Source organism: Alexandromys fortis, unplaced genomic scaffold, assembly GCF_014885135.2.
Source record: "Alexandromys fortis isolate MF-2015 unplaced genomic scaffold, M_Fortis_MF-2015_v1.1 scaffold_0, whole genome shotgun sequence".
NCBI classification, from domain to species: Eukaryota; Metazoa; Chordata; class Mammalia; order Rodentia; family Cricetidae; genus Alexandromys; species Alexandromys fortis.
The window spans coordinates 22,014,170-22,026,737 of record NW_026067949.1 but is presented as its reverse complement, the minus strand read 5'-3'; the positions used below and the strand labels follow the sequence as shown (position 1 = coordinate 22,026,737).

The 12,568-nt window shown below is 44.9% G+C and overlaps 1 protein-coding gene across 1 annotated transcript in view; it reads right to left on the bottom strand.

Annotated features, from left to right (window-relative positions):
* Nucleotides 1–2,471: 2,471 nt before the first annotated feature.
* Fam114a1 (family with sequence similarity 114 member A1) overlaps nucleotides 2,472–12,568 on the bottom strand; it is a 66,099-nt gene continuing 56,002 nt past the window's right edge. The window contains exons 11-13 of the mRNA XM_050149631.1: nucleotides 9,663–9,735; nucleotides 5,769–5,822; nucleotides 2,472–4,005 (exon numbers count right to left, since the gene is read on the bottom strand). Of these exons, the coding sequence (XP_050005588.1) occupies nucleotides 3,889–4,005; nucleotides 5,769–5,822; nucleotides 9,663–9,735 (244 nt within the window). The 3' untranslated portion in view covers nucleotides 2,472–3,888. The remainder of the gene's footprint in view (nucleotides 4,006–5,768; nucleotides 5,823–9,662; nucleotides 9,736–12,568) is intronic.

The window sequence follows — 12,568 nt, the reverse complement described above, 5'->3', positions numbered from 1 at the left end:
TGGCCCTGTAGAGTAATTACTTTTATAAAACGAAGTACCATTTGAAGTACTGTAGCCTGGCCAACCTCATCTGCTCAGCACGTGCATGCATGTGAGCACACACACAGCACTTCATTGTAGGACAAAGAGAAATGCAGCGATAACTTCAAACTTCTGTAGACTTGAGTGGATTCGTCTGATTTTATACCTCAAACAGGCACAGCATGGCCAGCCTGCACTAGTGCCTCTCAAACAGCGTGGCCAGCCTGCACTAGTACCTCTCAGACAGCGTGGCCAGCCTGCACTAATGCATCTCAGACAGCGTGGCCAGCCTGCGCTAGTGCGTTTCAGACAGTGTGGCCAGCCTGCGCTAGTGCATCTCAGACAGCGTGGCCAGCCTGCGTTGGTGCCTCTCTGGAATTATAAGCACCTTGGAGCACGTGATTTCCACCCAGCACAGGAACATGTCTCCTTCCTGCATTGGGTTCTATCTGCTAATTTGCACGTTCCTTTAGCCAGTGCTTTGTCAATGCTTCCTTCTTATGGGATGAACCTGAAATGTGCTCCTCCCCTACCCCAGGCTCCCGTTTGGACTGCTTGTTCCCCAGTTGGTGTCATGTTTGTTGTTGTTGTTGTTTTGTTTTGTGAGAGAGGACCTGGAAACTTTAGGTGTGGTGTGTGGGAGGGAGAGAGTTAGCTGGTGAGAGAGTGCCCTTAGGGGCCTTTGAAGGTTTCCTCTAGTTCCTGTTGGACTCTCAGCTCCCTTGGTCTGCAGTGATGTGAACAGCCTCCACCACATGCTCCCACAGCCACACACCACCCAGTTTCACTGTACCTTCTCCATCAGGATGGGCAGAAATCTTTAGAAACTGCACCCAAAGAAAACCGTTCTTTCCTTAAGTAGTTTCTGCCAGGTATTATGGGCGCAGGCACACAAAAGTGTGAACACACTCCTGGTCCTGCATCCACGGTGTGCCACTCCTTTGCAGAGATGAAAAGTGTGAACACGTTCCTGGTCCCTCTGGGTCTGAGGGAGGCCATTTCTTTGCTGGTGTGTAGTGTCCCAGCTTCAGCAAAGTCACACTGCTGCTAGAACGCCAGCTCACGTGAGACCAGAAATAGCACACACTCCTGTTCTTGCTGGGACTCTGTCCTTTAGATCTGTATGTATCAATACCCCAAAGCAAATTTTTCTTGAATGTTCTTTGCTTTGAAACGTGCTTTGGATGCTTTTTATTTAATAGGGCACATACGCAGGGCTATGTTCAATATTTTCATCAGAATTTATTTTGTACTTGATGCAAAATTTGGCATTGCTTGTTCAGGGTAATTGTGTGCAGTGCAACGAAGCTAATTTATGTAAAGTATTATTGAGAGAATACCGAACTTCCCTGGTAAGCCTATTGAGTCATTCATTCCGTAATAGACTCACATTTCCCCAGGTCTCCATCATGGGTTTTGACAGCTTTTAAAGCAAAACAAAGCAAAGCAGCAATTATTTCAAAGTGGCGGTGGAAGCCGGTAATGAGAGAGAGAAACCTTAGACAATGGGTCAGCGATTATCTCTCTTAAATAGTTTAATTTACAGACCATGGATCAGGAAACACTTTCAGTTCCTGTTTCCACTTGGTAACTTGGATATTTTTTTTTATTAAAAAACAATAAGTGAAATGTCAATAATGTTGCTTTCTTTAAAAATAGTTATCTATTATTTTAAAGCGTTTTTAAAAACTTTGTTGTATAATTAAAACTTTTGCTGTACAATAAATGGATGCTTAGATAGCGTTTTAAAAACAGGGTCTAATGTAGCCCAGGCTGGCCTTGAACTTGCTATGTAGCCGAGGATGATCTTGAACTTTTGATCCTCCTGCCTTAGCTCCTGAGTGCTAGGATTACAGTCATACACCACCATGTGTTTTGAGCTGGTGCACACACATATTTGGGCAGGCACGCGTGTCACAGATCCACCTTGGCCATCTCTACAGTTCTTCATGTTATTTTTTTTTTTTTTTGAGACTTGACCTTCCACTGAACCTGGAGCTCATCAACTAGGCTAGGTGACCATGAGCCCCAGGGTCCTCCTGTCTCTATCACCCGCTGCTGGGATTACAGGTGTGCACCCAGATTTTATATGGGTGCTGGGGATCCAAACCCAGGTTCTTACGTTTTTCTCAACACTTTGCTGCTGAGCCACCACCCCAACACTGACGGCTGAGAGACCAAGTCTGGGAATAGAATTCATTTGCGGCATGTGTTTTTCTTCTATATTTCTAGTTAATGTACAAACCCATCTGATGTGAAAAAAAATGTCCACATCTAGATTTTTCTTCTGCTTTATACATAAGAATTATAGAAGTCATAAAGGCAAATGCGACATTGTTACCAGTTAATCACCACCATACTTAACATCAGAGACACTCCAGGTGTCAGAAAAGGAGACGTGAATCTTTCCTTCGTTTTATAAGAGAACTTTATTTTTTCTAGGTCGCAAATAAATTGTCCTTCCGTTTTTATTTGGTTGTTTCAGGAGACAAACAGCTGAGAAACAAAATAGGGACACACAAAAATGCTGCAGAGACTTCAGATATCTACTCGACATGTAGGGAACAGGGAGGGTTGATTCTATCACAGAAAGACAAAGGGACTTTCTCCCTTTGGAGACTGCATGCATCATTTGCCTGGGAGAGCCACTGGGCATGACTATTTTGGACACTGCTGGTACGAATGTCAGTGAGGGTCTGGAACAGAAGCATGCCACAGACTCCCAACCTGCCAAGAACAGGTGCGGCATTGCTACTGCCGGCTGCAAGATCTTCGAGGCATCTCCCTGAACCAATATACCAGCACGCATGGGTATTTTCTACCCTTGCCACCACAGTGCGTGGAATCAGGTTAGTGGGTAGTTTTGGAATGCAGGTCTGGGCTTCTACTATGCTAAAACCGCTTTAATTTTCTACTGAAATACATTCAAGCTTTCTAATTTTGCCACCGCATACCCTAAACTAAAATACGTCTTCAGGCCAGGCAGGTGTGGTTGTGCACACCTTTAACCCCAGTACCTGGGAGGCAGAGGCAGGCAGATCCTAGTGAATCTGAGGCCAGCCTGGTCTACATAAAGAGTTCCTGGCTAGCCATCTACATAGTGAGATCCTGTCTCAAAAATAAATATCTTTTCATACATATTTTTACCCTAGAGGTAATTTTGGTATTTAAAAGAAGTTCAAAGAGGTTGAAAAACTGTAATAAATTGAAGGGTAGCACATTTTAAGTAACTACCAGTTTACTTGGTTCTTCAAGTATTTTAAGGTTTAGAAAACATCTTAATATCTTTGAATATGTCAAGGGTTATTATAAATCATCTTTTAGAACATGTCTATTGGAGCAAGGTCACATCCTTTATGGAATACACATAGTAGGTGCTCAGTAAATCTTGTCACAAAACTAAGGACCACAAAAATATATTCATGCCCTTTTTAAAAACCAAATAAGTAGTGTTATTTTTGCTTGTGGTATTTATGCAACAAAATGAAGTTCAGTATAAGAACTGACTTAAAGGCATGTTTTAGAAAAATAGGGCATTTAAAGGTAGACATTTCAAAGATGAACAAAAATCTAGGGTCTTCCTATGAATTTCTAAATAAAGCATGTTCGACTAGGAAAACACATATTTATGAAGGAACTGAAAATTAAAGGAAAATTTCAATATAACAAGTATAAGTTTAAGTTAATATAAAGAAAATACAATTATTGATAAAACAACAATATACATTAAGGGAAAAGTTAACTCTCTGTATTTGCAAAACTGTGCAAAATTGCTTGTAGTGTCCTCAGATGAGTGGTCCCGTCTGTGACTTTGAAGACCAAGGCCTTTAAAAGGTGTTTAGTGAAGAGGCTTGGCCTACTCCCGAACTAGCTGGAGTCTGGCTGGGTCTCCATCTTCGAACAGCTGGTGTGGATGTGGGAGACCTGCAATACCGGGAGCAGCAGCTGGAGGGCGTCCTGGATGTATGTGGTGCTATTGCAGCCCTGCAAGATGCAAAAATGGGGCTGAGAGATCGTTTCATAGTTCAGCTTCAATGGCTGTCACCTTTTGACAACATTCTTTTCCATCTGAGGAGAGGGAACGCCAACCATCAAACTACATCATGAAATTCTTAGAATGTTCATCCGTGTAGCAAATGCAAACACATGTTTTTGGATGGCACATGCCTGAGTCTTAATTATGTAAATTAATGAAGGGACTTCATTCAAAATGAGATAAATCATTGCCACGGGCTTTTAAGGGATGCCAGTATGTGTAGATCCACAGCCCAGTGTGGCCAGTATTATCCACCCCTTTCTCAGGTCTACCTTATGGCCCTAAAATCACAGGACAAAGGAGACTACAGCCAAAACCACAGAGGATTTTTAGAAAGCTCTCCACAGGGAGATTATTGTAAAAATGGTGAAATTTAGGGTATCTAGAACACGAACATTTCTTTTGGGTCAGTGAATAAGAATTGGGTGTCATATTTGTGGTGCACAAATATGGTCAATTGCCATGCTAATGTGCAATTTAATCTGGAAGCCAGGACAGGGATTTGGGGTGGGAGACTGAGAACTGAGACAGAATCTCCCTACACAACTTGTGTTGGCCTTGAACTCACCATCCTCCTGCCTCAGACCTCTGAGTGCTAGGGTTGCTGGTATACAGCTCTACTGGCTTTCCAGGAGGTAGATTTTCTTATACTATTTTCTATTTTTGACTTCCAGGGTTCCTATTAACTGTGTCTGTTTCACTGGATGTGTCCCTGTAGCTGCTGCCCCTTCTGGTTGATCCATTCCATTGTGTGGCTGGGACCTAGGCAATGACACTGCCACCGCTTTTAACTTTTGTCCATTGACGGTTTTGCTTAACAACGAGGCACAATGCCCAGCAATATTGCCATAGACAGCATTTCTGATGCTTTGTAGTCTCCGAGCTTTCCGTTGACATCTAATGTGAAGACAGTGGTACGTGCATTGCCCGTGTCCTGCATCTGCTTGTCCGGCCCTGTGGCTACCCACTGCGAGTGGTTTACAGTCCCATCTCCCATGGAGGACCCTCCTCTGACCGCATGCAGAACACAGTGCCCAAGTTCTAAGAGTAAGCAGGCATCTTGGGCTGCTTCTCTCTTGCATCACTGGGGTCGTTTTGGCTGAGCCACAGCAGTGCCGGGACAGCTTCCCCTTTGTGCAGCTGATGCTATGAAGTCCTAGTGAGCAGGTGGGTTGGGCTGCGAGCCTTCATCACGTATTCTACCCTTGTTACTGAACGGGCAAGGCATGCTGCATCATTTTTGCTAACCTGGAGCTTAGACTCAGCTACACCAAAAGTTTTCGTGAACGATGGGAAATGCCTGCCTTTATGGAAATTGCCAGTGGGCAATAATCCTCCATGGCAGCCAATAATCACAGTGTCAAACTTGGCAGCAGAAATCTGCCTCTGCGGGAGGGGGGAGGGGGAGTGAGGGAGAGACAGAAGCAGGAAATAACCTGCAAGCTCAGCATTTTCTTTTATAACCAGGAATTCATGAAAATTAGGCATTGTGGCTCCACCAGAGGTTTTACAGCTGCTGAGCTACAGAAATGCACACACACACACACACACACACACACACACACACACTCACGCACATGGCTGTTAGACTACTGGTGATAAAATTTAGACTTTTGATAACACTTGCTGACTGGGAGAAAGAAGAAAGAAAGAACAGAGCTGTGACATTCGCTTTGATTTGGAGTACTTTTCTCTCTGGGGGGCTACTTACCTCTAAAAACACACTATTGATCATGGGGTTAAGGACTTCAGCCTTCTTGTTGCTCTGTGAAATTGAAAATATAAAATTGACAGATTAAGGGCTTATACCGTAAGGTTTAGCACATCAAATGTACGACACCGCTTTGCAGAGGGAGGTCTTAGAGAGAGGGATGGAGAGCAGTGCATGCTTACTGTAGACCAACCAGGCTTTATGTCTGCACCTTCCTTATGTGGTAAGCCTAGGGGCTAGATGAGGAAATAGCAGTCCCAAAGGTTGGGCAATCTGTGCAAGTTGACTTTGCTAGAAATATAAACTAAGATCTTTCTAATTGTTGGAAGTTTATAGCTGATTGGATCCTGTCTTTTTGCACAATTTGCCTGACACCATCCTATATTACAGACATGCATCATGCCTCACCGCACATTTTAATTAAGATAGCTGTATAGCTTACTGAGATTTTTATTTTTGAGAGTTTCATTCTACTCATTTTTAATTATGTGTATATGTGTTGGTGTGGAGTATGTGCATGTAAGAGCAGGTGCCCTCAGGTTCCAGAAGAGGGCACTGAATTTCCTGGAGCTGTAATCATAGGCTGTTGTAATCTGTTCTATGTGGGTGCTTGGAACTGAACTCGGGTCTTCTGCAAAAGTAGTCCATGCTATTAACTACTGAGTCATTGCTCCAGGTCCTGAGTTTTTGTATGTTTTTTTTTTTTTTAGTTTCATATTTTGGCTTTTCCAAAATTTTTGGGTGGGTTAAGTCCTTCCCTTATTTATCCTGGGAGTCCATTCTGTCTGTCTGTCCTTTCTTCATCCCCTTTGTTCCCTCTTTCCTTCTTCCCCCACCTCGCTGCAGACACGAGTTCCAGGTTATCTACTGGAAGAGCAATAAGGTGCAAACACCCTCGAATATAACTTTCAAACACGCCTGCAGAATCAGGCTTGAAGAGCACAAGGATGTGTTAAGCATGGAGAACAAATCCCTACTTCAGGCACTCCGAAAGGCGGAGACGACCATTATCCTTACTTGTACCATTCAGCTGTCAATCAGCAGCCTTCCCTCTCTAAACTGCTCAATCTACTCCTCCAACAATGAATCATTAATATGGCATCTTAGTGGGCTGCCTTCCCTTGCCGTTCCTGGGAGGCTCTATGGCAAACAAAAGCACATGAATTAAATATATCTTCCCAGAGAAGCCTCCCTTCGCTGGCATGGCGTTACTCTACAGAGGGCTAGGCCTTGCTGAGGGAACCGCAATGGAGTCTTGCGGGAGGTGGGGGGAGAACCTCTTTAAAAACGCAGTCATTTTAGTAAGCAACCTGCAAATCCATTATCAGGACATGCTTTCACGTTTATGGGATTATCGATAAACCTCTAAGATGTGATCAAAACGAGGGCAGTAAAATTGCATTGGTTTTCAGAACCATTGAGATGTGTGAGCAATTTAAACGGAGTCTGGAGAGCAATACGCACTCATTAGTTTCAAGTTATGAATAATGGTTGTTTTGGAGGACAGAAACAATGACATGCGTATGATTCATCACAGCTGCAGACAGGGGCTTTGCTGTGGTGTGATGGCATCCCTGGAGGCTCCCTTCTGAGATGCAGTAGCTTTCACTGTCTCCAAACGGACAGCACAAAATGTCTGTGCGCGTGTTTGTATCTTCACACAAACTCTAATTCCAAGCACATGCCCACCTGCTGGAAACTTGCTTCAGCCAGTGGAGTCCCTGGCTCAGGCACGGACCTGGGCTTGGTAACCCTAGGGCTTATTACCAAAGCAGAACCTCCGTCCTCAGCTCACATAGACTGACTGAGCGAGAACCTGCATTTGATCGAGGTCTCCAGATGGTCGATGTCATCGGTAAGGTTTGGGAAGCACTATGTTAGAGTATGATATGGCACAAGGAGAAGCAAACACTGTCACAAACACGACCCACCCCAGGGAAAAGCCTGTTTTTAACACAAATCATATAAACACCACAGACACCCCTGGGACACCCAACAGTTGGCTATCTGATGCTTGATGAGCTGCGATGAGGAGCCCAGAGACCGACCTAGAGGCCTGGACGCGTGTGGTCACCTCTCTGGGACTTGGGTTCCCTGAATGGGTGAGGTCAGCCCTGTGCTGCGGGGTAAACACACGATTCCCACCAAAGACTGTCACCAAGTAACTGGGAGTACAGAGTGTGCTTCATCTCTCCTGCCATACCAATGGAGTCCACCGCCCATCACTCTGCTTACAGACAAGGAGACACCATTGCTGAAAGCCCAAAATTAGATAAGGCCAAGATATGACAAGCAAACCAGACTCCTGACAGCAAAATGGACGGGCGGCCTGTAGCTCACCCTTTATCAGACTGACTTATGGAAGTGTGGGGACAGATATCCTACTTCTTTTAAGAACTTGCTTTGGACCTAATGCGCAGTTAGGTCACAGCAGCTGTTTAGTCTGTGTGACACTTGTCCCCAGTCACTGCTGAGTGACACCATCTGACCTGGCCAATGGTCTTTCTGAAGTTCGCACCCAGGGGAAAGGAATGGGAAAGAAGAAGCAATGTTTCAGAGCCTTGGGTGAGCTCTATTCTTGGGTCCCCAGGGCTGTGCACAGTCTTCCAATGCCTTTCATAAAGCCCCCCACTTATCTGAGGAATTTATATATCCATCCCAGAGGCCAAGGAGAGAGCAGAACCCTGGTGGCGGACTTCCAGGCATCCCCAGAAAACTCTACATTGCAATCAGATACCCTAACTGAAACCTGTCTCCTGTGTCTCTGGGGAGGACCAGATCTTGCATCCAGGACTTTAAAAGAGAAGTAGGAAGGTTGAAGAGAAATGGTTCCCACTTGCCTCTTACTACCCTGTGAAGACGGGGCTTTATAATATGACCAGTTTCTTTCTCCTGCCATGTATAACTGTGTAGTGTGGAGGTACATGTGTGTGCACATAGGCATGGAGGCCAGAGGTTGATGCTGGGTCTTCTTCAATCACACTCTACTTTATTTACTGAGACAGGCTCTCTTGCTGAACCTGGAGCTAGTCAATTTGGCTACTCTAGCTAGCCAGCTTGACCTGAGGGAGCCCCTAGTCCCGTCCCCCCCCCCAACACTGACATTGCAGGGGGGTTCTGGGGATCTGAACTCAGATTCTCATCCTTGCACATCCAAGCCTTTATCTACTAAACCATCTTCCCAGCCCATAAAGATCACCTGGACCAGAAAAGGGACAGAAAAAAGCAACCTGGATAAGTAATCAGAAGCCACACATTGAAATAAATGGAGAGTTTTTCCAAAGCTATTATCTTGAGAACAGAAACACTTAGATCTTAATTGACATTTTGTTTTTCTTTTGAAACTCTTCTCATATGTAACTTATAATAGAGAGGACAATATGAGCGATAATATTTAAAGTTAACTGTGTTAGTAGCGACTCTTGAGTATTGAAATCATAGATGATAAGCAATGGAAAAGAACCTCCATTTTACACTCTTTCTTTTGATGTATGAATGAAATGAGGCCCACAAAGATCTGATCACTCACCCCATAACTCAGACAGCAGACGGGAGCCCGCAGCCCAGACAGGCAGTGGACTGGAACCCACAGCCCAGATGGACAGTGGACTGGAGCCCACAGCCCAGACGGACGTGGACTGGAGTCCACAACTCAGACAGACAGCAGACTGGAGCCCACAGCCCAGACGGACGTGGACTGGAGTCCACAACTCAGACAGACAGCAGACTGGAGCCCACAGCCCAGATGGAGAAGAACCCTCGGCCTGATTTTAGCAAGCAGCATGACACAGCTCTACTTATGGAGTTGTCTCCAAAGGTGTCATATTCCTGACTTCTCTTCACAGCTCTGCTTCCCTAAACAATGCAAGAAAATGGTCCAAACTGTATTCTTACCCCAACAGTGGTTAGAGAATTTGTAAACTTCTTCGATAAGGAGGCTACTTCATTGCACATTGCTGTGGTCAATCTGAAATAAGAACAAAGAGGTTCAGGAGTTTTTCATAAAGTAAAGGAACTTAACCCTTGAGACGATTATTGACATGAATGCTGCGTGACATCAAAGGGACAGCGCCCAAGTCTGAAGTCACTCAGCAGAAATGAGCAGTTTGCCTCAACAGTTGTCCACAGGCACCGTTTCCTTTCCAGTTTAATTAAGGAATAATCATCTAGTTAGTTTGCCCTCCTTTTAGAATCGAAGCCATGTGCAGGGAAATATCAGGCCCGAGCATCATTTTCATAGGACTGGAAATTAAGGCCAGGTGGCTTTCCTCCAGCATCTGGGTCATTTTAAAATAATGGCTGCTCACCGAGGCACTTAATCACATGTCACCCAGTGACTAACTCTACCTGCCAGGTAACCTGCGTGGAACATACAGCAGTAATCACAGAGAGGGGATTAAAACGCAGGTATTTCACACGCACGCACGCACGCACACAAACACACACACGCATGCAAACACACACATGCATGCACGCGCACACACACACGCACACACGCACCCCTACACACAAACACACACTTTCTGTGGCAAGGGGACAACCCAGGGTCTTGCACTGACGAAGCAAGTGCTCTATCCCTTGCCTCCCCTTTAAGCAGTGTGTCACTGTGTGGTCCAGACTGACCTGCCTTGAATTAGTGGAGATCTCCTGCCTCAGCTTACAGAGTAAGCTGCGTGAGTAAGACAGTTGGGACTATGGGCATGCCCCACCATCCAGCTTCTCTCTGTATCCTGATTACATTTTTACTATATGCCTCAAAATAATGAGCCCCTGGAAAATGTCTTTAGGATACCTCAAAATTCGGACTTTACTTTGGCCATTCTACTTCTAAGTCTTTACTCCAAATAAAGCAAGACAGACAAAACTAGTGAGAATGTTTATCCTAACACCACAGATGACAAAAACTGAAAACAATATAATTGTCAAACGATGTGTGTTCTGTCTGATTTTGTCCTAACAGTTAGAGCGGGTGATTTAATGGTGATTTAGAGGCTATTAGGAAAACAACAGTTCCACGTTAGAAGATCTCCTAAAGCCAGTGAAGGAGTTTTTCTTTTTTGAAGGGACTCTATCTAAACTGCATATTCAGAATTTTTTTTGTGTGTGTATGTAGGTGCATATGCCACATGTTGAGGAAGGAGGTGTGTGTTTACATGTGTGTGGAGGTCAGAGGTCAATATCTGAGCATTCCTTAATCTGCCCAATCTCCCTCCCTCTTACACTCCCTCCCTCCCTCCCTCCCTCCCTCCCTCCCTCCCTCCCTCCCTCCCTCCCTCCCTCCCTTTCATTTTCAAGACAGGGTATCTCTGTGTAGCCCTGCTCATCCTGGGACTTGCTCTTTAGACCAGGCTAGCCTAAAACTCGGAGATCTACCTGCATCTGCCTCCCGAGTGCTGGGGCTAAAGTTGTGCACCACCACATCCAGCTGGGTCTGATCTTATTTCCTAAGTCAAGCTCTCTCATCGAACATGAAAACTCGCAAGTTCAGCTTATGCCCCAGGGCTCCTCTCTCTCCACTTCTCCAGCTCAGAGGCTGCAGGTGCCTGCAACCTCGTCTGGCTCTTTGTAAAGGGACTGAAGATGAAGTCAGCTCCTCAGGTGAACACAGCAAGTACTTTACTGAATCTGCCCCCTTCTCAGTCCCCACCCCTTCCGTACGCTGCTGGGGAAGAGACCTAGGACCTCCATGTGCTAATCCAGCCTTGTCACTGAACTACTAAGACTCCATCATCTGAAATCCATCCATTTGAAATTTGTACGTAGGAAGCATCATGGGCCAGGCCAGGAGACGGCAGAGAACCATGCTGTGTGTTCTTGGGCAGGTGGTGGAAGGGCACTCACTGAACTGACCAGATGGGGCAGGTACAGCTTGAGGAGGTTGGCACGAACAGGGCAGGGGTCAAAAGGTGCTCAGAGCAAGGTCCAGGATTCATGTCCTGGGACTTCTGAGCCTCAGCCCTCCTCCTTCCAATCTGTATGGTGAAGACAAAGCAATCTCTAGATGCTGTCTTCAGCATTTCAGAGCTTCCTGCTTTGTCGTTCTCTTTTCCTTTCGTATGTTAGAAAGTACACGATCTCTCTAGAATTATTGCATAAGATATAATTTCTTTCTAAATACATAATTTGCCTTGTCAGATGTAGTAAGATTAGCAAGCTGGGAAGTGAGTGTTGATAATGTGTGTGTGCGCATGTGTGTGTGTTTGTGTGTGTGTGTCCTAATGTATTTTCTTGGGGGCTATTTGGGCTCCCTTGTTTCAGTAAGAATGGAGGGATATTTGGACATCAGCTAACATTCCATGTCATAATATATAATTATACACATAAAAGTTAATGACTTATTTTTAGCTCTGTTTTTGATTTTCAAGAAGATTCCACACCAACTGTTTTCCAGTGTGCATATATATATACATATACATGTATATATTTATGTATAGTGTTTGCATAACACTAGATAAACTAATAATAACAACAACTGCTTATTGAAGAACATAAACTGCAATGCATGATGCAGGAATGCAGCCTACAGAGAACTGGCTTGCAGCAGTGGCTATCATGCCCAGAAATATAGACAATACAGGGCCGGTAAAGTCTCTAAAAGGGTGGTGTGTCTGCCTACTTTAGTGCAGGTAGCTGAGAAGTTAGAATATCCTTTCTCTGTTGGTGTGGCATAAAAGTAGAATTCCCCTCAATGTTCTGTGCTGAATGATTTAGTGTGTCTCCTTTTTCTTTTTGTCTGTTTCAAGACAGGGTTTCCCCGTGTAGCCCTGGATGTCCTGGAACTCACTCTGCAGACCAGACTG